Source organism: Hemicordylus capensis, chromosome 2, assembly GCF_027244095.1.
Source record: "Hemicordylus capensis ecotype Gifberg chromosome 2, rHemCap1.1.pri, whole genome shotgun sequence".
NCBI classification, from domain to species: domain Eukaryota; kingdom Metazoa; phylum Chordata; class Lepidosauria; order Squamata; family Cordylidae; genus Hemicordylus; species Hemicordylus capensis.
The window spans coordinates 29,507,667-29,532,941 of NC_069658.1; the positions used below are offsets into that span (position 1 = coordinate 29,507,667).

General features: G+C 44.2%; 1 protein-coding gene across 3 annotated transcripts in view; it reads right to left on the bottom strand.

Annotated features, from left to right (window-relative positions):
• The window catches only part of OXCT1 (3-oxoacid CoA-transferase 1), a 99,120-nt gene that overhangs the window by 59,657 nt on the left and 14,188 nt on the right, over positions 1–25,275 (bottom strand). For all 3 annotated transcript variants that reach the window (XM_053292771.1, XM_053292772.1, XM_053292773.1), the window contains exons 3-5: positions 21,723–21,813; positions 6,029–6,164; positions 638–787 (exon numbers count right to left, since the gene is read on the bottom strand). In XM_053292771.1, coding sequence (XP_053148746.1) covers positions 638–787; positions 6,029–6,164; positions 21,723–21,813 — 377 coding nt within the window. The remainder of the gene's footprint in view (positions 1–637; positions 788–6,028; positions 6,165–21,722; positions 21,814–25,275) is intronic.

Here is a 25,275-nt window from a genome sequence, read left to right on the forward strand (position 1 = left end):
GGTCCATCTAGCTCGGTATTGTCTTCACAGACTGGCAGTGGCTTCTCCAAGGTTGAAGGCAGGAATCTCTCTCAGCCCTATCTTGGAGAAGCCAGGGAGGGAACTTGGAACCTTCTGCTCTTCCCAAAGAGGCTCCATCCCCTGATGGATATCTGACACTTCTAGTCTCCCATTCAGATGCAACCTAAGCTGGGAGACTAGAAGTGTGAGCACTGTAAGATATTCCCCTGAGGGGATGGAGCCACTCTGGGAAGAGCAGAAGGTTCCAAGTTCTGTCCCTGGCTTCTCCAAGATAGGAAAAGATTTTTTAATTGAACCAACAAACTACCAAAGCATACAGTACGTTGCCAAAGCACCAAGAGAGGGCTGAGAGAGATTCCTGCCTGCAACCTTGCAGAAGCCACTGCCAGTCTGTGAAGACAATACTGAGCTAGATAGACCAATGGTCTGACTCAGTATATGGCAGCTTCCTATGTTCCTATCCAGAACACAGGCTGCCACCATGTCACTACACCCCAGTGTACAATGCAGAAAAGGTTTATGCAAAAGTACTAGAGAGCCCACCTCTGCCCATCTCAAGTTCCTAGCTCCAATGCAATTCATAATTCAAACCCACAGGTTGGGATAAGAGTTTTACCTCTCTTGGCTCACTAGCAAGGGCAATGCTGCCATCTTTGTTGTATTTGATTGGCGCTCCTCCTTCTTGCACTAAAGTTCCATATCCTGTGCTGGTGAAAAAAGCCGGGATGCCTGCCCCTCCTGCTCGGATCCGCTCCGCAAGGGTACCCTAAAAAGGGAGGGGGTGGAGAGAGATAAGCTCTAATATTGCTCAAGCAATTCATACTCAAAAGGCACAGTGTGGATGCATGTGGCATGCAAGCAATCCCCATGAGTTTTAGTATCACAAAAGTTGCTCATGGAAACTAGAATCCAAATTTCTTAGAAACTGTCAAATAGAATTATTGACTAGGGATGTGCTTGAAGACCTTTGTGCACATCTGGGGAGGGGGGCGGAGAGTGGGCGCTTTAGAAGGAGAAAGGCAGGTCTTACCTGCCACTCCATCGCTCCCCCACCATGGCAATGTTGGTATTAAACACTCCCAGTCCAGCAGCCCACAGGTAGCGTTGGCATGTAAACAGAGTCCGTGCATGTAGCCCTGCAGTGTTGAATACTGACAGCACCACAGTGGGGCAAAGGGGGAGCACCAAAGGGGCAGGTAAGACCCACCTTCCTCCTTTTAAAGCACCTGCTTGCCCCCTGCCAAAACAATTTGGCTGGGGCAGCTTGAAGCGTTTAGGCGCACTGAATTAGAGGCGCCAAAACACTTTGGATGCTGGGAGTTGTAGTCAACAACATCTGGAAATCCCTGTTAGAGGGAACACTGAGTCCAACATTAAGATAGTCAGGAAACAGCAAAACAAAACAAAACAAAAGCCCCCTATAAGTACTGGAATCACTATTAGCAAGACCAATCCAGGAGGAATCCAAAGTGAATATATCAATATATTTACATCTTGGGACTGTAGATGATAAATAATATTACATACAATTCATAAATACATATAGACAAATATCATCCATATCTAAAACTACAGAAAATGATTAAAAACTGTATTAAGACATATATTTAAAAAGAGTTTAAATTCTTCTCTCCAGACCTTTTTATTGTGTAAATTAAAAAACTGCAAATAAGGAAAAGATGTTTCAATGTACAGACGTCAGCCTCAGTATTCCATGTCTCACTGTTTAAAAATCCACATTCTTATATCCCAAACATTTTCCCTAAGTCAATCAAGACACCTGATCAGAGGCGTAACTATAGGGGGGGCAGGAGGGGCACGTGCCCCGGGCACCGTCTTTTCTGGTCACGTGGGGGGCGCCGCCATGACAAAAAAAATTTTAATTATTTTTTATTTTTTGTTAATACAAATGTTTCCTGCTCGGTGCAGCAGCGCTGCAGCAGTCAAGGGAGCGCGTCGGCACCCCCTCCCCCACGAGCGGTCCCTTCCGCGCCGCCCGCGCCCCCCCATTGCTTTGCTGGCGCCTGGCGGCCAGTCAGTGGCCTGGCTTGGCGGCGGCGGCGGGCGCTTGTGAGGAAAAACCTAAGTATAATGTAGTATGTTGGGGGGGGCGCCATTTCAGTGCTTGCCCCGGGCGCTGTTTTCCCTAGTTACGCCTCTGCACCTGATTAGCACATGAAGTGGGGGAGGGGGAGGTAGAAATCAATGACTTGCAGCTTTGGTGCTTAACACTAATTCTGACAGAAAGACAGGAGGCTGTAACCTAAATTACTGCTCAATAGCCTATATACTTTAAGATGCTCCCTTTAAGAGGCATTGTTTTCCCATTGTGTTTATTTTTCATATGAACCGACCATGGCCTTTCCCTGTTTGTATGTTTGGCATCTGCCAAACATATAAGAAGTGTTTCAATTTCATAAAAGACCTTATAAGACACCCATTTAGAATTTTGCCAGTAAGCAAGTTCTATTCAAGAAGGGGAATGAGGACCATCTAATAAAAAATATGAATGATTAGTATGTGGGCAACAAGATGGCAGCCACAAGATGGCAGTAGTTATATCTATTCTAAAGCATAGTGTGCCATCCAGTCAGTGTCAACTCCTGGCGACCAGAGAGCTCTGTGGTTATCTTTTTGTTGAATACAGGAGGGGTTTACCATTGCCATTTCCAGGGCCGTGTGAGATGATGCCTTTCTGCATCTTCCTATATTGCTGCTGCCCAATATAGGTGGGCAACTATATCTATTCTAGAGCTCTCCAATATACAAAAACTGCCCATGTTCAAGGATTCTCATCTACCCTCAACACACATTAATTAAAAATTACCTTGCATGTCATCTTCTATCATAACCCCACCCTACAATTCACATGAATAATTTTTTGACCTCTGAATCTTTTCTATAGAAACTTAGGAAGCTGCCTTACAGAAATGGAGTAACTCTTGGTCCACCTAGCTCAGTATTGTCTATCACTCTATAAGGACTGATAGTAGCTCTTCATTGTTTCAGGCAGAAGTCTTCCCTAGCCTTACCTGGAGAGGCCAGCCAGCAATTGACTACCATCCCTGATGGCATGAAGCACCTTTTAAAAACGTCTCTGTCTTATAAGCCTGTTCTCACACCCAAAAGGTAGGAAAAAGGAGCATCCAGCCAGGATCCTAGACCCACGCACGCTCCCAAGAACTGGTCATATGTCAGCAAAATTCATGGCTGAAGGAAGGGCAAGTGATGAGGCGCTTACTGCGATCTGCACAGGGTAGCATGGGATGTGCTTTTCCTCCACTCTCCGTACCATGCTGGGTAAATTTATTTATTTATCTATCACATTTTTATACAGTCTGATATGTACATCTCTAGTCGGTACACAAATTTAATATGTAAAAGTCAACACAGGTTAAAATACACAAGACACAATAAAAACAATAGTATAAAACAATTAAAATTACTGAAATGAATTCTAATTAAAAGTTTGCAAGAACAGGAGAGTCTTGAGGGTCTTCCTGAAAACAAACAGAGGAGAAGATGCTCTTATCTCAGCAGGGAGCCTATTCTAAAGCCCTGGGGGCAGCCACAGAGAAAGCCCAGTCCTGAGTCACCACTGGACCTCTCCAGAAGATCGCAAAAGGCAGCAGGGTTCATGACAAAGGAGGTGCTCTCTTAAATAGCCTGGACCCAAGCCGTTAAGGGTTTTATAAGTAATAACCAGCACTTTATATTGATGTCAGGTGGCTGCCACCACCATATGCAGATTGTAGCCAGCATGTGATCACTTTCCTGTCCTCCTATCTCGATTTTTGCTGACACCTGATTGGTTCTCAGGAGTGCGTATGGGTCTGGGATCCTGGCTGGATGCTCCTCTTACCCAGCTATTGATTGTGAGAATGGAGCAATACATTTAGCAGGGGAAAGAGCTGCAGTCTCAATTCAGCCGACCACAGCATCTCTCTAGTGGGCGTTGCAGGTGTCTGCTTTGTGTTTTGTTTCGTTTTACGACCAAAAGCCCCATTTGGGACAAGGGAGCTCCCAGAACCTTTGCTACGTAAACCACTTTGGAAACAGTTTTTGTTGAAAAGTGGTATATAAAAAGTTTCACTATTTAATAATAATAATAATGGCAGACATCCTGCACAATGGAATGTTGGAATTAGGGACCCACGGGGGCTGCTGTGCAACTTGAAAGGCAGCTCCAGCAGAATAACGTAACATTGTTTCTGGGCAATCACGCAACACTACATCTATAAAATGTTGGCAGCGGCGCCGGCTGATGATGATGATGATGATGATGATGATAATAATAGAAGTGGTGGTGGGTTGGATATGGGCTAGCAAACTGAGGTTAAATCCAGATGAGGTGCTACTGGCCAATTGGGACAGGATGATTCAGCCAGCTCTGTATGGGGTTGTACTCCCCTTGAAAGAGCAGCTTGGTGGTGTTGCTGAACCAGGCTCTGCTTTTGGATGCTCAGGTGGAGGTGGAGGCCAGGGGTGCCTTTGCACACCTAGTGTGCCAGAGAAGGCAAACCGGACCACCGTTACTCACACCTTAGTCATGCTGCGGCTAGATTACTGCAGTGTGCTTTACATGGGCAGAGGTGCTCTTACCCCTGGATTTTGGGTCCCAAGTCCAGAGACTCCATACCCCTTGGGGGCCCCCAAGCCCTCTTTAGTCTGCTCTCCTGAGTGATGTGGTCACCATGCCATGCTGCTAGCCCACACTGCACCAGGTGACCGAGCGTGACTGTGACCTTCTCCAGGCGGTTGAGCATGACCTCTGCTTCAGAGACAGAGCGGGGAGTGGGGCAAGAAATATATGGGATGGGAATATGTTAAATTGAAATCTTTCTGATAATGCATATTTGCATAAATATACCTGTTTTATATTCTAACATTCTTGTGAGTTCAGTTGCTGTTTGTGCCCTCAGGAACCCATGTGTTAAAAATACTGCCTGTATCATGATGGATGATGCTTAACTTGCAGCGGGGGTAGGGCCCCCCTGCAAAGGCCTTTAGGTCCAGGCTCCACAATTACCTAGGTGCACCTCTGTACATGGGGCTGCCTTTGAAGAATATTTGGAAACTTCAGTTGGTGCAGAATGCAGCCACCAGGGTTCTCTCTGGAACTGCTCGCCCGGAGCATATTACACCTATTTTGAAAGAGCTGCACTGGCTGCCAATTCATTTCTGGATCCAATTCAATGTGCTGGTTATTACTTTTAAAGCCCTTAATGGTTTGGTCCCTGCCGTAAGGTTGCCATGTTCTGGCTTTACAAATCCGGGTGCCTAATTTGCTTGTTATGTAAACTGGCTTGAAAATAATTTTTGAGCAGAATAGTGACTACAAGTTTTTCTCCATAACTCTGCTTCCCCAAGGGGTAGAGCTTAGTGGAGGTGGGGGTGGGGTGGGGGGTTAAATGAAAGCTGAAATCCGGGTGAATCTGGGTGGGCTAAGCAATCTAGGTGAGATACTTAAAAACCGGAATTTCAGGGGGCGTGGCAACTCTAGACCCTGGATACCTAAAAGACTGCCTGCTCCCAAGGGTTTCTGTCCACACAACAAAGTCATCAGAGGTGCCTTTGCTCTGCGTGAGGACATTGAAAGAGGCTAAATTGTTGTGCAGGTGGGACAGGGCCTTCTCTATTGTTGACCCCAGGCTCTGGAATGCTCTCCAAGTTCATGTCTGCTCTTTGAGATCTGTGGCTGCTTTTAACAAACAACTAAAGATCCTTTTATTTGTTCAGGCTTTCATCTATGAGGAGCTGCCAGGTGTCTCAGCTTTTTTATAGTTGGAGGTTTTGTTTGTTTGTTGTTCTATGGTTTTTACTGTTTAACTGCTTTTAAGATTTTAAATGTGAGTTTTAACAGAGTTCTGTTGTGACAGTAACAGAGTTCTGTTGTGAACTGCCTCGGGATGCCTTATGAAAGGCGGTATAAAAAATTGAACCATAAATAAATAAATAGGAAATGGAAGAGGAAAAACCAATTAGCCCTTTAAGGAAAGCATTTTACCTGGGGTGTAAGTTCAACTTCCAGTTCTCCACATAAATATTGCCGCTCAAATTCTGCATTCTCTCCTACGTAGGAGGACACCATGCGTTTGATCTGCTTTGTTTGAAGTAAGAGTCCAAGTCCAAAATTGTCTACCCTACACAGAAAAAAAGTTGTTAAATAGTCACTACAAAATGAGACCCACCAAATGTCATTGAAATGTGGTAGGGGACACCCTCTTCCCTTCTCCCAAGCACTGAATAGTTATTGGTGGTTAGACTGCTTGTCTCACCTGAGACTGCACTCCCTTCTTGAGAAAACGCTACTCTCAGAAAGAATACCCAAACCTTCCAAATTTGAGAATGGATTCTCCATATACAGGAGAATGCAGTCATTGCAGGCTACTGACCTCCAGTCAACAACAATCTAACACAAATAAAAGGCTGTGGCCCCGAATGCACTAGATGGCTGGAGATTCACTGAACCACAGAGACTACCCTATGTCCACTACATCACTCATCTTCTTGCTTATTTCTAAGGCAATCATTCTTTTTTTTTAAATAGCCATTTCTGTAGAATTAAAGAGAGAATTTTAAAAAGTTACTCAGGAGTGAATATTTGGGTCTGGGGTCCTAATGCACAAAACCTTCTTTGACACTCAAGAATATTAAAAACGGGAGACAAGAGAGAGGCGTCCACTATCATCCAACAGCATACATATCTTTTTTTTTTTCGGGGGGGACTCTTGGTATCTACTTGCCCTGGGCTCTTGCTTTTGATCAACAAGATAAATTTGATCACATTTTATGTAAGTTCTTCACTCACAACCACATACACATCCAACACAATATCCTGCCAACCTGGGCGCTGCAATTCTACCTCCTGCTCCTTTCCAAGCCATAAAGCTATAACCCCTGCCTGCTATCTGCTTTATGGCTAGCTAGGGCAAGTGTCATCAATCCACCATAAAACAGGCTTGGTGCAGGGTGGTGGAAATAGCTAGGATAGGCAGACCTTTAAAAAGCAGGACTTGAGAGGCAGGGAACACTGACATCTCCCATGATTGCCCTGTGCGGTCATCTAAAACCAGCGATCATCAGATGAGCTAGTGAGATGTATGGACCATATATAGTCCATAGTGAGATGTACTGTATTAGTTCCTGTGCTGTAAAGGTGTAGATGTGAAAGCCAGTACAAAAACCACTGAACCACAGGGCTGGGTGTCAAATCTCAGCCCAGTACCTTAAGATTTAACTTTAACTTTAGTGTTGTCTGCAACCAATAGGAGAGCTGGTCTTGTAGCAGCAAGCATGACTTGTCCCCTTAGCTAAGCAGGATCCACCCTGGTTGCATATGAATGGGAGACTTGATGTGTGAGCACCATAAGATATTCCCCTGAGGAGATGGAGCCACTCTGGGAAAAGCAGAAGGTTTCAAGTTCCCTCCCTGGCTTCTCCAAGATAGGGCTAAGAGAGATTCCTGCCTGCAACCTTGGAGAAAGCCGCTGCCAGTCTGTGAAGACAATACTGAGCTAGATGGACCTATGGTCTGACTCAGTATATGGCAGCTTCCTATGTTCCTAAAATCATCCTTGGATTAAGTCATTTTAAAACAAAGTCTCAATACAATTATACATAAATATGTATAAAAATGCAGCATAAGAAAAATGGGGAGCAAGTCTAAATTCATCCAATGATGAATTCTACAATTTATAGCACAAAACCATGTGACTTTCAACCTATGGAATTCTCTGCCAAAAGATGTGGTGACAGCCAACAGCCTGGATGGCTTTAAGAGGGGTTTAGATAAATTCATGGAGGACAGGTCTATCAGTGGCTACTAGTCTGAGGGCTATTGGCCACCTCCAGCCTCAGAGACAAGATGCCTCTAAATACCAGTTGCAGGGGAGCAACAGCAAGAGAGGGCAAGCCCTCCCCCGCTGCCTGTGGGCTTAGGAACATAGGAAGCTGCCATATACTGAGTCAGACCATTGGTCTATCTAGCTCAGTATTGTCCACACAGATTGGCAGCGGCTTCTCCAAGGTTGCAGGCAGGAATCTCTCTCAGCCCTATCTTGGAGATGCTGGCAGGGAAGGAACTTGGAACTTTTTGCTCTTCCCAGAGCGGCTCTACCCCTTGAGGGGGATATCTTACAGTGCTCACACTTCTAGTCTCCCATTCATATGCAACCAGGGCGGACCCTGCTTAGCTAAGGAAACAGGTCAAGCTTGCTACCACAAGACCAGCTATCCTCTCCTCTCACTTCTCAGGAACATTTGGTAGGCCACTGTGTGAAGCAGGATGCTGGACGAGATGGGCCTTGAGCCTGAACCAGCAGGGCTTTTCTTATGTCTTTGTATGTTATTTCATTTCACAAAAGTTACAATACGACCTCTTGAATGTGTAAAAACAGAATGTTAAATAAACATGTAAGCAAAGCAAACGTTTTGCTGTATAAGACCATCATCCGTGCTCTTTTCGGCATGCCAGCTGCTAACACTCCGAGCTTTAAATACAGTAGCCAAACCAAAAGTAGAAATAAATGGGGTGGGGGGAGAGAAGAAAATGTGCAAACCTTTTAGCTCTTTTGGTGACCAATATCTTATGGCTTCTTTCACCTCTTCCTTTACACTAACACTGGGTTGCAGCTGCTCTATAAACATTGCTTCTTTAATTTCAAGTCTCATTAAATTCCCTTCAACTGTGCCAGTATTGACATTTTTGTTTGTGTTGCTTCTCCTTGATGTCTTTCCCCTCATGTGCATTGTTCACAGTTTAGTTCAATTTTTATTGTGGTGCATATTATCTGCTGAATGTTCTTTCTAACGTTTCATTAATGGCCTTCCTGTATCCCCAATATAAAATGCTGTTCATTCCACACATTAGGAACATAGGAAGCTGCCTTATACCACATCAGACCATTGGGGTCCATCTAGCTCAGTATTGTCTACACATTGGCAGTGGCTTCTCCAAGGTTGCGGGCAGGAATCTCCATCTCCTTCAGCTTACACATCCTTCTCATAGATTGAACAATCCTTACTCTCACATTTATCATCATATAGTCGGAATTTAACTAGATATTGTTTCAATGTCTTATATGCTGTGCATCCAACATTAGCCTTAACACCATGTGGGGAAAGGCATTCAAAAAACATTGCTCTCCTGCATAGGCCAACAGAGGAGCCCCCTTTCCTTTACTTATCCCACAAAAAATACTCTAAGTAGCAGAGAGGTGGGGTGGATTTTCCCCCCTTATACTTTATTTTCCATGGAAATTTGTCCTGTTCAAAAATTTCTACTTGGCTAGTTGAAAAACCTTTGCAATATGGTCAAGAAAAATTAATATGGCGGAGTTTTGTGGTTTTTTCAAAGCTACAAATAGGTCAAACAACATGCCATGTCAGATCACTAACTATTTAGGGCATCAGAAAACTATTTTTTTCCTTAGAAAAATTAATGAAGATTTTATGCAAATTAGGGGAAATTTGCATGGGTGTTTTTTTGTTTTTCCAGAAACTTTTCAATTTCCAAATGTTCAAAAAAAACCCACGTCTCTGCTAAGCAGTATGTTCCTGTGCATCTTGCCTAAAGCGAATTCTGTTTCTTGGTCACGCAGAATATAACGAAAGTAGAAGTATGGCAGAAATGGAAGCTAAAGGATTTGCTCCCTGCCTCCCCTCAAGTCATATATAATTTGTGTTAGGAGTTACACACAATGCTGTCAGTCACAATACTGTACATACAAGCCCAGTGACTGAAATCTAATAGGGACTGCAAGTCAAGGTTAATCATTGTCGTCACTCAAATCACACACTGTTCCAATGCAATAGTCAACTTCAGCTTGGAAAATCTCCTGCATCTCCATACCTCATTTGTAGCTTGAATAGCAAACAACCTTGTCAACAGAGTATGACTCCTTAAAGCCTCCACATTTTAGAAATACAGGACACCCTGCCCTGCCAGTATACTGAAATCGCATCTATGCTAAACTTAGGAAGAGCTGTACAGAATTAATGTATCCACTCAAACACAAAACTGTGACTGACAAAATTAATTTTCTTCACAATATTACTCATCCTCCCCCTCCCAAGTAATTGAGAGAGCAGCAATATAATAGTAATAATAATAATGTTATTATAGATATCATTGCAAAATTAAGGGAACAGCCTATATTTTGCAATGATATCTATAATAATAACAACAATACTGATAATAAAATTCAGCCATCCCAGGTCCTTGGGAAGGACTCTATGTCTGGATAAAACAAACCAGTCAATAACACCTGTCTGACTGTGCAAACAAGAAATAATAATAATAATAATAATGTTAACTGAGCAAAGGGACACCTTTTAAAGTAGTGGTTCTCTTATATTTATCGGGGGAGAGCAACTGGCCCAACCCAGCCCCAGCATCCCTTCAGCGGCTGTTGCTGGTATCTGCCTTAAATTTCTTTTCAGATTGTGAGCCCTTTGAGGACAGGGGACCATCTTATTTATGTTTTACTTTATTTTTCTACGTAAAATACTTTGAGAACTTTGGTTGAAGAGCAGTATATAAATATTCATAGTAGTAGATATATTAGTAGTAGTCAAGGACAAAAAATGTCTCAACAGCAGAAGAGATGCATGCTTACTCGAGAAGTAAAATCCACAAAGTTCAATGGGACTTACTCACAGGAGAGTGTGCACAGGAGCCAGACATCCAGATTAATGAAGTGTGTTAGTACGGTCTCTGGTCACACAGCGGAAGCCCTCGCAGGATTGCCCCAGTCTTCTTGCAGTCGCACTGTTGGGCAAGAGTGTTAATGCTTCCAAGTGTTGCCCATGATCCAGAAGCACTCTGTAAGAGTCGAAACATATCACGGACCCTCAGCCATGTGTTTCCGCTCCTACAGAGTGCTTCAGGAAAGTGGGCAGCGCCTGGAAGTATTGGGGCTCCTGCACAAGAATGCAAGCACAAGAGGACTGGCGGAGTAGCACGAGGGCTGCCACTGCATCCCCACAGACCCTACTAACTAAGTGTGCACTTCAAGATATCGTAATAATTGTTGATTAAAAGGATTGGGCTGGAGAAAAGGGGAACAATTCAGCAGGATTTCGGGAAGTGATTTATTAAGAGATCAGCAATGAAGTTCAAACAGAGAGACATTGCAGCGCAAACCATATTCAAATATGGCTGAGAAACATAGGAAGCTGCCATATACTGAGTCGGACCATTGGTCCCCCTAGCTCAGGATTGTCTACCCAGACTGGCAGTGGCTTCTCTAAGGTTGCAGGCAGGAATCTCTCTCAGCCCTATCTTGGAGAAGCCAGGGAGGGGACTTGAAACCTTCTGCTCTTCCCAGAGCGGCTCCATCCCCTGAGGGGAATATCTTGCAGTGCTCACACTTCTAGTCTCCCTTTCATATGCAACCAGGGCAGGCCCTGCTTAGCTGAGGAGACAAGTCATGCTTGCTACCACAAGAGCAGCTCTCCTCTCCAGACCTCCATCTTCTTCCAGTCCAAGCTCCATGGAAGTCTCAGCAAAATAGTGTGGAATGGGGTGGATGGTTAGAGACTTCAAGAGAAGAGTGAAACAGTACAATTAAATTGAATTTTTTTTAAAAAACAACTTCAGTGGGTGGGGCAGGGGAGAGATCCCAACTTGCAATGGTGGGTTGAGAGACCATAAGAACTACTAGGTATAGACACCCAGTTACGACTCTACATGCACTTTATTGAGCATGCGCGTGGAAATTTGAAGGAAAAGTCCTCCATCTGTTAAAAAAAAATACTCCACCTTTAGTGTCACAAAAGGAAGAAAGGTAGAACTTAACAGTGATAAATATCGCATAAAATAATGCCTCAAGTTAGCTTCCAAACCCATTGTGTGGCCTGGAGTTACAGAATTGTAAAGAAAGACCTAATCCGCTAACTTGTTTGCACGGGGCAGGACAGGCAGCAGAGCAACAGCTGAGCCATGCCAGGCTCTGAGGAATGTTTCAACTAGTGCCAGAACCAGCTGATCGAGAATTAAAAATAGTCCATACAGAAATGCAGCCAATACAGTCAGCATGGCCCCATATGCCCTTCCTCCTGCTTGCTGAATCACTGTGGTCATATGCTAAATGAATATAGTCTGAGACAAACCAGAAAATCACCATCATAATATGAAGATGAACATCCCCCCCTCCCAGATGTGGCAATGACGTCACTTCAGGTAAGCCAAGCACATCTTCATTCTAGTACTGTATTTACCTGAATCCACGACTAGGTTTTTTCCAAGTTCTTTGATGACAGAAATTGGGAGGTCATCTTAAATTCAGAGTCCTGTTCCATTTGGGAAATAGGTATAAGCTGTATTTAACCTCTGTTTTCAAGGGGGTGGTCTTACATTCAGCGTCATCTTCTTTTCAGGTAAATGTGGAACAAGATCTTACCTAGTACCGTTCTAGCAAAAGTATGGTCTGCAGGGATACAATGCAGCAGGCTTGCTGAAGCTAAGAAGGTGTAGGTCCAGTCAGTGCCTGAATGGGAGACTATCATGGTAGAAAATACATGTGTGGGGAAGGCCAATTTCACACACACACACACACACACACACCCAACTACACACATTCAACAAATGAAAGAACCCTACAAGCATACTTCATACAAGCCCTCCTCAGGGCTCCAAATCACATGTGAAGCAGGCCCAGTGTGAGGGGTTGGCCAAATCATGACGGAGAGGTCACAACCAACTCTCAAAGCCCCAGAGCATATGGGGGGTGGGGGGAGGGGGGGTCAGAGACGTCAGGAGAAGGCAACCTCCAAGGGGCATTCCCATTCATAGATGGGGAGCAGATGAGAGAAGGCAACGGCAGCATGAGAGATGGAGGAGGCTGCCTCATCCCATCCTTCCTCTAGGCCAGGGATTCTCAACGTTAGGTCCCCAGATGTTATTGGACTTCAACTCCCATAATCCCTAACCAAAGGCCACTGAGGCTGGGGATTATGGGAGTTGAAGTCCAATAACATCTGGTGACCCAATGTTGAGAATCCCTGCTCTAGGCATTAAAACTTCCTCCTAGTTCCCTGCTCTGTGACTGAGAGGAAGGCCCATTGACTGAAGGGGAGAAGGAGTCACCACCCCAATGATTGGTGGCTACTTCCTCCCCTTCCACCCTACTCTTTAGCAAATGAGGAAGGGGGGAGATGGTAGCTTCCTCAGATGAGGGAAAGTGGGGTTGTTGTCACCACTACATCCCTGACACACACACACACCTGCCCAATTCATGATGGGAAGGATGGAAGGAGCTGCCCATCATCCACTACGTCCCACCACCCATCCCCATTCAGGCAAGCTTCAGGGGATGGGCAAGAGAATCATACTGAGTGGGGCTGGAAGCAACAGGAAGCCCAGCTTTGCCCCAGGGCCCTCAGCAACATAGAATTGCCCTGGATGCAAGATGCTTATGCACACACTTTAAGCTTCCTTCAGACACTGAAACCAGTGTGCAAAGGACAGAAGGGGAGCCTGCTTCAGCAATACCTGCCTACCCTCCCTACCCATATTTCACCTTTCTACATTGAACAAGGTCCAAAAAAGGGCGCCTAAGTACACTGCCTCAAGTTCCACAGAAGACAGAATATCGCATTTGATTATCCAAAGGTTTTAACATGTTAAAGTTAAAAAGCACAGTCAGTTCTCCCTCAACAGAACTAAAAGTATGCATGTTGGGATGGGCTTGTAGCTCAGTGGTAGAGCATCTGCTCTGCATGCAAGAAGATTCAGGTTCAGGCTGAGAAAGACTCCTGCCTGAAACCTTGAAGAGCTGCTGCCAGATAGTGTAGACAATGCTGAGCTAGGTGGACCATGTTGGAAGTTAAAGGACTTTGCACTGTCTCTTTGCCTCAGACAGTGGAGGACAGACTAGTAAGTCAGAGGGGTAGAGGGTCAAGACATTTGTCATCACTTCTCCACTGCTCTGATGCTATCCCTTTGAAATGTAGATTGCTACTCTTAGGGATTCAACTTCCTCCTTCCTCTCTCTCTCTTCCTACCTGCCCGCCTACCTTGCAAGATGGCAAGCCTCTCTCCCTGCACCATATGTGCAGAGAGGATGCAGAATCCATCTGCATCCAGCTAGATAGATAGATTAGAGATCCTAACTCCTCACTTTCCTATCTAGAATGGAGTTCCTTAATAAATGCCTTTTATATTGATTTGAAACTATGAATTGGCTCCAAGTTACTTTACTCTTAGCATACACGCATGCCTAACTAAACTACCACTGTGTTGTGCCTCTGTGCACTCTGCTATACTGAGAAAGGGATTCTCTCACCACAGAGAATTTCCAACAGACCAAGGGTCTGACTCAGCATAAGGCAGCTTCCTACGTTACGGTCAGACAGTAGACTTAAAACCTGTTGAAATCAGTAATGCTCTGTGTTGGATTATAACCAGTATCTTCCAACTTTTATTCTGGGAGCACAAGGGTTCTGAGGGTTTATATTCTGAACACATATTATATATGTGTATATGTACATATTATATATATGTTTATATTCTGAACACATATTCTGAGCACAAGGGTTTATATTCTGAACAGCTAAAGTCTTTCCTGCACGTCTTTCTTGTGGAGGAGTTTAGAGGACATTGGGGTTCCTCCAAGGAGAAAACGAAATTGAAAAGCATGTCAGGGAACTTCCTAAGGAGAAGCATCAAAGAATTTTCTCAGTTTCTCAACCTCACCAGTCTTGAGTAACTTGGTTTTGGGTAACAACTTCCATCAGCCCAGGCTACAGTGGGAAAAGGCCAGGGATGACAGAAGTTGCGATCTCCAAAAGGACCCCCAAGTTACTCAAGTATCTTTCCCTTAAGCACCAATAACTCTACTAGGCCTAAATTACCCCCACAGCATTTGCTGCCACCCAACAAATGACTCCTTGACAGCAAGAGAAAACATGTGCACAGGAAACATTTATGTCTGAAAGCAAGTTTGCCTAACTGGATTTACTCAGCACAGAACTTGGATTCTCTCCACACCCCACCCGAACAGCTCTACTTAAGATTGCAAATCCTGACCCACAAAATATATTTCAGGGGTTGAAAAACCATATGGAAACAATGTCATATGGCAACTATTTGTAGAGAAGGCAAGAGGGTCCAAGAGGAAAGAAAAGCCAGGGGGAAAGAGAGCTGATATTTCAAGATGGGCTATAGTCCATGAAATGTGAACGGTGTTCCTACTGGAAGGAGAGGGCTCAGTAGAGTTTTCCTACAAGGGTAGGCAGGTTAAATTGAGCAGGGCTGCAACAGATCCCAATGCAGCTTGCTTTTGACACATCATTCATTATCTATCTACCTGTCTAAAAACGTGAAATATAATATATTTGGAGGGACCATTGCACAAAGGTAGAGCATCTGCTTTGCATGCAGGTTCAAGTCCTGGCATCTCCATGTATAGCTGGGAAAGACTCCTATCTGAAATCCTGGAGAAATGTTGCCAGTCAGTGTAGGTAAAACTTAGGGATGTGCACGAAACAGATCTTGCGTTTTCTTTCAAGCTTGGAACAAAATGTAGAGATGGGAGAAATGTTTTTTCTGAACAGCAGTCAACCCTGGTTGTTTCAAGGAAACAAACTCAAAATGTTTCAAGTGTTTCGACCATAGGGAATAGTGGGGGAACTCGAAACACCCCATTGTTCCGCCTGAGTAGCTCCTAGGGAAACCAAAGTGGGCTGGGTGGTAGGACATGATGGGGGACCCCTATGGGGCCCATTTTGAGTTGAAATGTTGCAACATCAAAACGTTTTGCACATGAAGTGGAGCTCGATGGACCAAGGGTCTGATGCAGAATAAAGACATAGCCAAAGATACTTGGTACAGACAAATTACAGGCATGAGTTTCTCCTAGCCCTACCCAGAGATGCCAGAGAGTGAACCAGAGATGCCAGAAAGTGAATCTGCACGCAAGCATGCAGATGCTCTTCCACTGAGCTGTAGCCCCATCCCCTAAAAAGGAACATCTTATACAGTACACACACTTAATCTCTCATCCAAATGCAAACCAAGGCAGACTGTGCTTAGTCAAGGGGACAATTCATGCTCGCTACCACAAAACCAGCACTCCTCAATTAACCAATGTTCAGCTAGTGGGGACAAGAATAGGACTTTTTCAGCTGTGGCCTGGAATGACCCTCAGAAAAGCTTCAATATGCTCCCCCTCTCAGGGTTTTTAAGAAACACCTGAAGACATCGAGAGGCTTTTTTGATTCCATTTGTTGACTGTCATCTAGCAGATTTTAAACTTGTGTATATCTGGTTTTAATTGGGTCTTATTTTTAATTGGAATTGTATTCATTTTATACTTTTTATTGTCCTTCTGAGTCACCATAAACAGTATTGTACTGTAGGACCAGGATACAAATATTTTAATAAATAAAATTAGTTATTTATTTTATTGTACACTTTCTATACCACTTTTTATTGAAATAATTCCAAAGCGTTTTACAATATAATTAAAACAATGCACAATTAATTAAAATACAAATTTAAAAGGACAAATATTAAATATAAAAATAATATGTCTCTATTTAAGTTTAAAAACCTATATAAAACACAAAACACAATGCTGCACCACCAAAAACTGAGCCCATGTGGTGCAGTGATTAGAGTTTTGGACTAGGACTGGGGAGACCCAGGTTCAAATCCCCCTTCATCTATGAAACTGACAGGATGACTCTGGGCCAGTCGCATCTCTCTCAGCCTAACCTACCTCACAGGGTTGTTGTGAGGACCAACATAAACATGTACATCGCTCTGGGTTCCTTGGAGGAAGAGCGGGATATAAATGTAATAAATAAAATTAAAACTGTATTCATTTAAAAAGCCAAATCTTCATAGTTGTTTTCTAAAAATTGTGATGGAAGCCAAGGAGTGGATGCCAGCTGGGAGAGCATAAAATAAATAAAAAGATGCGTCTTCATCATTAAATGGCTTGGAAACCACCAGCATGCATCAAAAGAAGGGTAGGAGGAAGAAAGGAGAAGTTCAGGGGACTATAACCAATAACTCAAGTCTGCCATGGTTTCTCAACCGTTCTTACCGCACAATAAAAAAGGGAAGAAGTGAAGCAACCAGTGAATTATCATGTTTCATAACCACAGCAGTAAAACTCACACTCAGCAAACATACCCTTTTCATGTACTTTCAGAATTCTGTGTCAAGTTTCCTGCAATGGCACCCAAACTGAGTAATGAAAAAAGACCGAAAGTGTTTTAATGGTGGAAGAATCAGCATTATCTTATCATTCAGGAACACGGTCAACAATTGTACTGATAAACTCGGGAAAACTTTGATAATGTTTAACTCGCAAGGAAAGCATCTTCGACTAGGTAACCTGAATCTGGCCTTCCAAACTAAAAAGCAGCAAGCATCCAAATCCCTATGGAATTTTGTCTATCACACTTGTTGCTAGTGTGACACAAGATAATTAAAATGCCAGTGAACCGTTGGTAAGTTTCTCGTGTATTGCATATAACAGGTAATTCCATGCAAGAGCAGTTACTGCTTGGACAATGATCACTTTTTTTACACACCTTTTAAAAAACTTGGATATTTTAAAAACTTGGATATTTCAAGAAGCCATAATGTGGAACATGTGTACTGTGACATTCTGTCATAATCAAGCAGCTGCTGGATAAGCTTCTAGTGCTGAGATTTGCTACAGCAGTTTCCTGTCCTGAGCAGGAGGTTGGAATAGAAGATCTCCAAGGTCCCTCCCAACTCTGTATATGCATGCCCTCTCTCCTGCTGTTGCTCCTCCTGGGCCCTACACTCATATGTAAAATAAAATAAATAAAATTAAAGTGCAGCTATTGCTCTATTGCAGGGGTACACAGCCCAATGACCCAGTGGGTCACAAACAACCATGATTTGATCTATTTGAACAACTAAAAACACACCTTTTTAAATAGGCTTTTTAATGTTTCACCTGTTGTGTATATTGGTAGGTTCTTTAGTTTTTATAATTCTTAAGTTTTTAGCTTTAGGATTTTAGTTTGGAATTTTAAAAGCTAATTTTGATTGTGGTTTTAGCTTGGATTTTTAGCTTGTTTGATTTGGTTAATTTTATTAGTCTGATTTTATATTGTGACTGTTTTATAAATGTTGTGAGCCACCCTGAGCAGTAATGTACTGGAAGGGCAGGGTGTGAATGTTTTAAATAAATAAGTAAGTAAGTAAGTAAATAAATAAATAAAGTGTGGGAGGGTCAATTTTCAGTGCACTGATTATTGCAGTTAAAATTATAAAGATAAACATTAATTAAAGCAATTACGAGTTGCTTGTGGGTCTCTCCCCACCAGCACCACCCCAGAGGCCCACAATTTTAATCAAGGTTAGTGGCCAGAAAATAAACCCAGTGAGTGGGTTCATTTTAAATAAACTCAGTCAGTGGGGCACCTGACTGTTCCAGCCCCAAACAAATGCCAAGCTTTTTGGCTTCTGCTGCTGTTGGCTACCTGCAGGCCAGTACAAAAGTCCCTTTGGGCCGAATATGGCCTCTGCAGCTTATAGGAACACAGGAAGCTGCTATATACCGAGTCAGACCATTGGTCCCTCTAGCTTAGTATTGTCTACAGACTGGCAGCGACTTCTCCAAGGTTGCAGGCAGGAATCTCTCTCAGCCCTATCTTGGAGAAGTGAGGGAGAGAACTTGAAACATTCTGCTCTTCCCAGAGTGGCTCCATCCCCTGAGGGAAATATTTTACAGTGCTCACACATGTCGTCTCCCAAACAAATGTAACCAGGGCAGACCCTGCTTAGCAAAGGGGACAAGTCATGCTGGCTACCACAAGATCCGCTCTCCTCCTGTTGGGCAGGGCTGCTGCTCTAAGGCAAGTTAGTTGCCCAGAACAGGGCACATTTCAAAGAGGAGGTACTTCCTGTTGTTCAGGATTAGCCCTAGTAGTGCTGTTTCGGCATAACGATAGCTGTATTGCCTCCTTGGGCTAGCAGCCATCAATACATGGAGTCAGCATAGTGAATAGATGGGTTGCAGTGGCTGGTGCTACAACTGATAACACTGATTACCCACAAAACCCTGGCTGCGATGCAGCACAGACTTAAGTATGTGTCAGCCCACTGAAAATCAAACAAGCTTAAGTTAGGTTGTCAACCCTCCAGGGCTGACCTGGGTTTTCTAGTCTAGATGACTACTGGAAGCAATCCTGGAGATTTCAATAGCTTGATAGTGTGGAAAAGTTTGGAAACAATATTGGGGGCTGGGGTGACGGGGTGGGGGGAAAGCTCTAGGAATCGCTTCAGTCAGGGTAGGCAATGCTGGGCCTGTGTGTCATACTGCCAATCTTCATACCATGGTTTTACCATAAGCTTACCAAGGGCTTATCCCATACCCCAAACATAAACATAGAGTCCCCTCTCTTCTATGTTTACAGTGACATGTGAATCAGGGCTAACTACAGGTAGAGCAAACCAGGGTTACCTGAATCCTATGAGCCGGGTCTCACGATCAGTAAGACCCGGTTTCAGGAGCTGAGTGGGGAGAGTGGGCTAAGCCTGCTCTCCCCACTCACGATCAGGGAGGGAGCCCTGGGCGGCCAAATCGGCCACCCACACAATTGCCGGCTCTGTGATGGAGCCGGCAGGGGCTGGGGAGCTCGGGGGCTGTGTGGCCCCCGGAAGCTCCAGTATGCCCTGCGCAAGCATGCAGGGTATACTGGGGAGACCCCCGGAGCCAGGAGGCGGCTTTTCGCCTCCCCTCCGGGGGTCTACTCACGAGTAGCCACACCGCAGAGCCGCACCACAGCTACTCACGATTGGGAGGCCCGGGTTTGTGGAGCGCTTGCTTCGTGGAGGACAACTAAAGTGGGCTAGCCACTTGTAAGCCACCGGGCTTGCCTGCGAGCCCGGTGGTTTACACAATCAGGCAAAATTGGGCTAGGCTCCCCAGCCCAATTTTGCCTGATCGTGAGACTAGCCCCACAGTTTGCCAACTCACTTAAAATCATGGCTTCTAATAAACCTGGTTAGCTCAAATCACAGCTCCAATTTGGATATGCACACAACAAATGTTTATATACCACTTTTCAACAAAAGTTCCCAAAGTGGTTTATACAGCTATAAATGAATGAATGAATGAACGAATGAACGAAAATAAAATGGCTCCATGTCCCCAAAGGGCTCACAATCTTAAAAGGAAATGCAGGACAGCTACCAGCAAAGGCCACTGGAGGGTTGCTGTGCTGAGGATGGATAGGCCAGCTGCTCTCCCCCTGCCAAATAAAGAGAATCACCACTTGAAAAAGGTGTCTCTTTTGTTCAGTTAGCAGGGGATTAGGATGTCACAGCAAACTTTACTTAAAACAAAGCATGGGGGGGAGTTTAAAAAAAAACACATTGATATCTTCCCCACGCTGTATAAGCTGCTTTGAGAACTTTTTTGTTGAAAAGTGGTATACACTAGCATTAATCGTAGCACATTCCTGATCTCCAAGCCATGGTCTGGAGAACAGGAAATGCAACCCCTGAACTAGCTCTCCAGGTAATTTATTGCCACTTTTAAAGCACTGACTGCTTTACTATCTCCTCCCATGTCTCTTATTACAAACCCCAAACCAAACTACATATACGAAAGCATTCTAGGTGGCAGTTTTCCCTTCTCTGGAATCCTGTTCTTCTAAACTCTAAACCTATGTCAAAGCTCAAGTAATTTGTTTTCATTAATTATCAGCAAACATTTCATGGCCAGAGACAAGCATTTATTTCAACAGTGTATTTTTAAAAATGTATTAGAAGCTTTGCAGAAGTCGTTATCTGAATGGGACAAACGGGAAAACTTCAATAAAAGGCTAGACCTCTTCAAGGGATGAACATTCCAGTCATTTCTTGGCAATTGTTTGGCAAATCCTTGCAATATTAAGGATCTGATTGTTAAAACTGAGATTCTGGAATCCGGCTGCTAACATGGCCCCTTATTACAGAACACAATTAGTTCCTACGTACAACATCATCATCATCATCATTATTATTATTATTATTATTATTATTATTAAATTAACATGCACTCAACAGAATGAACATCCTGCCCTATGCTACAGCAGTGACAACAGCACATTACGACAATGCATTACAATGTAGCAACCCCAAAATAGCAGCACCAAAATAGCTTCATGTAGAGAAGAGGAAAGCATGCACGGTTCTTGGCAATGCAGAGCTCATTAAATCCATATACCACGTTCAGAGTAGCTTTGATCTAATCATTTCAAGTCACAAGGTGAATTTCCTCACACAAAATACAGGACACTCTGTCTTTCCCTCAATACTAGGTTGGCTAGGGATATATTGCCGTTTCCGCAAACAAGAGTCTGATCAGATTTTATATAACTGGTGTTCTCAGAGATGCTCTTACCCCTGGACTTCCGGGCAGAGGTCCATAGCCTCCACACCCCCTGGGGGCCCCCAAATCCTCTTTAGTCTGTCCCGGGTGGTGTGGTCACCGTACCGCTGCTGATGCATATTTGCATAAATATACCTGTTTTATATTCTCACATTCTTGTGAGTTCAGTTGTGCCCTTAAGAACCCATGTGTTAAAAAATAATGTGTGTCATGGTGTTTGCATATAGGGGAAGGATGCTTAACTTGCAGCGGGGCCTACAGCGGCCTTTAGGTCCAGGCTCCAAAATTAACTAGATGCACCTCTGGGTGTTCTGAGAATAGATGTACACCTACCCGGCATTATTACTGACAGCCGTTAACCCTTTTACGCCAGTCTTCAACAGAGCTCCTATAAGGTTTTCAGGAATTCCACAGAGCCCAAAACCTATGCAACAAAAAACAATTTATACAGTAAGAAGCTATCTAATGCAAAAGGTAGGTTCCCACAAATGCGCTCAGCAGAGGAAAATACTTTCTCAGAACAGCATAAAGTAAGGATTCCAGCCATGGGTCTCCAGATGTTGATGGACTACAACTCCCATCACCCCCAACCACAAGGGGCCTTGGCTATTGTGGTTAAGGATTATAAGAGTTGCAGTCCAGCATCATGGCTACCACAACTTATGGCTGGCTAGTAACTGTTCCTCTCCCCTAAGTCCACTGCATGTGCCAAATATCGGGGGGGGGGTCAGTGTTCCCTCTAACAGGGATTCCCAGGTGTTGACTACAACTCCCAGAATCCCCAGCAGCAGTGGGGATTGCCACTGTGAAGACCCCCATTAAAATGGCAATGCAAGGATCAAATTATTTGGCTTGTGGAGAGAGGTATGGAGGGGGAGAACCCAATGAGCATTTTAGAAGCTCTAGATGAAAATAAAGTGTTTTCAGGTGTGTGCTGAGACATTTAACCTTGGCTGTCTATTAAGAGGAACAAGCCTTCCTATGATTTCTCTTTTTAAATTGAACAAGTGCAAACTTGGGGAGGAGAGCTGGTCTTGTGGTAGTAAGCGTAAATTGCCCCCTTTGCTAAGCAGGGTCTGCCCTGATTTGCATTTGGTGACATGTGTGCGCACTGCAAGATATTCCCCTTAGGGGATGGGGCCACTCTGGGAATGCTTGCATGCAGAAGGTCCAAAGTTCCCTCTCTGGCATCTCCAAGATAGGGCTTTACCTGCAACTTTGGAGAAGCTGCTGCCAGTCTGTGTAGACAATACTGAGCTATATAGGCCAATGGTTTGACTTAGTATAAGGCAGCTTCCCGTGCTCCTAAACTCACAACCCACCTTTCCTCATTGTACTGGTCATGGCTTTCTTGTTAGTAAAACTGACCACGGCACTGGTTTCCTTTTTCTGGAAATATTGGCCTCCAACACCTTCTCTTAGCAATAAACCTATTCACGTAATGCTTCCTCTCCTTATCTTTCTGTCTTCCTAGACTTTCCAGGGCAATTCTCTAAATGATGCAGGTATCGAGTCAACAAGTCCAAACCACTTCTTTTTATAGTCTTAAGAGCTCCGAACTTCTGAGTATTTTTTTATCCTATCACAGGAACTCCACCCACATTCTGAATGCTCTAGGAACATTGCACTGAGTACCTATAAAAGGTTCTTCTATGTTTGCTTGGTGCCGAAATGGCATCTGTAGTTTTCTACTATAAGTTTTCCAAGGTCAAAGATTAGCCTCATGGGCACCATCCCTGAAAGCTCGAACACACAGAGACTCACTGAAGATAATGGGTTTGTGTACTCACAGGTGTTCCTACAACCTTAATGCACTTGGAAGTGACCAATAATTCAGGTCTTTGAACCCACCTACTGCAGGATGCAATACATACATCTCACAACAGGGTGAGTGAATGCGTATACAGAGGGCACAAATTGTACTTTCGATCTACACACATTCAACTGAAAGCTGGCATGGTGTGCAAACATCTGCAACTCTATAACCACAGGGCTTTCTCCACACAATCTCGAACCCCAGTAAAGAGGGATTACCAGTCACAGGAAATGGTTCAAATGGTATGCACATTCAATGCGAGGGGTTGAGGGGGGGATCGTCCTGATATACTGAATATATTAGGATGAGCCCCTTCCCCAAAGGGCAAGACCGATGATCCAAATATGGCTCATCAAAATGTGCCTAGGCAAAACTGTGCAACTGATTCCTGGATTTTACCACAGAATCAACCATGCACTTTTGGTATAAGACCATATTTGATGGGTCAGCCCCATGCGGATGGGCAGGGAGAGAGCACCAGGTGAATGGAGGGCAGGTGTGCCCTATTCCATTCCATACGTAGGGCTGTCAGCATCATCCAAACCAGTCCAAGCAAAGAGTGGTTGGACTATATGTACACAGGTGGACACATGAGCATACCATGCAGACGTTCAGCTAAACCAGTGCTGCACAACTTTGGCCCTCTGGCTGTTTTTGAACTAAGCACCCCCAGTCTCAGAGGCCAATAGTCAAGAATTATGGGAGTTGTAGTCCAACATCTGCAGGAAGGCCAAAGTTGTGCAGCCCTGAACTAAATGAATATAAGTGGCCCCTCTACATAGGCTCACTGTATCTGTCATGATAAAAATGGCTAGAGCTGCTTATCTGGGGAGCAGGCAGCAGAAGTGGGTTGATGCTCCAACTTCTCACTTGAGTCATAACAGAAAGGAAGGGATGCAGAGGCAGTCAATGAAAACCCTATTCTTCTTCTATTTAATGTTCAAAAACCTACAAGGAAAGTCCATCTCAAACTTTTGAAAACAAAACAATATTCATTTGCATGGGGCGGAAGGTGGAGAGGAGAGACAAACTTCCAGTTTCCCATCTTTACATCAAAAATAGCATCCAGGGGAAGTGAAAGTCTCTTCTCCTGCCCCACCCTGCTGCTTTACACAATTTTCCTCCACTCCAGCTGGAGCCAGGGAGGGAGAGAATTGCTTAATCCAGGGGTTTTCAAATGTGGGTCCTTGGATGAAAATGGACTACCACTCCCATCATCCCTCAGCCACAATGGCCAAAGACCTCCTTGAAACAGCCATAACACATGCAAGACTATGGACCAGAGCTGCTCAACTTTGGCCCTCCTGCAGATGTTGGCCTACAACTCCCACATCCCCTGGCTATTGGCCACTGAGGCTGGGGATTATGGGAGCTGTAGTCCAAACACTACTGGGGCGGGAGGGGGCTTGCTTTAGACAAACAAGACACAGGAGGCCTTGATGAAAGAGTAGTCTGAGTGGGCAAGTGGAAATCAAGAGAGGCAGGGGCGTAGCAAGGTTGGAGTGGGCCCAGAGACAAGATTTTAAAATGCACCCCCCCTCACTGAAGCTCAGCTCATGAAGTAAAAAAATCTTAAATGAGGCTGAATAGTGGTAACAAAAAGCATAGGGGTGTGTGTGTGTGTGTGTGTGTGTGTGTGTGTGTGTGTGTGTATACACACACACACACATATATATACATATACATACACACACACACACACACACACACACACACCCCAACCTATGGGCCACAATAAAACATCATCCTAAAATTTTTTTAAAGGTTTTGTAAATTGTGGATGATGCAAGTAATGTAACGGTACTAGAAAAAGAGATGCTGTTCTGGTAGCTCCAGGTCTTAGCACTCACATCAATTTCGGAGGATGAATACAACTGAAGGAAGCCCGGGCGGGTGCATGGCTGGGGGAGTCAGTCATTTGACTTGTCTTTGGGGGGGCCCCCAAGGCAGTGGGCCCCCAGACAACTGTCTCCCATTGCCCTATTATAGTTATGCCCCTGAAGAGAGGTCTCTGTGGCTGGGGGTTTAAGCGCCCCTGGATGAAAGCAACAAAAGAGCACAGAAAGGTGT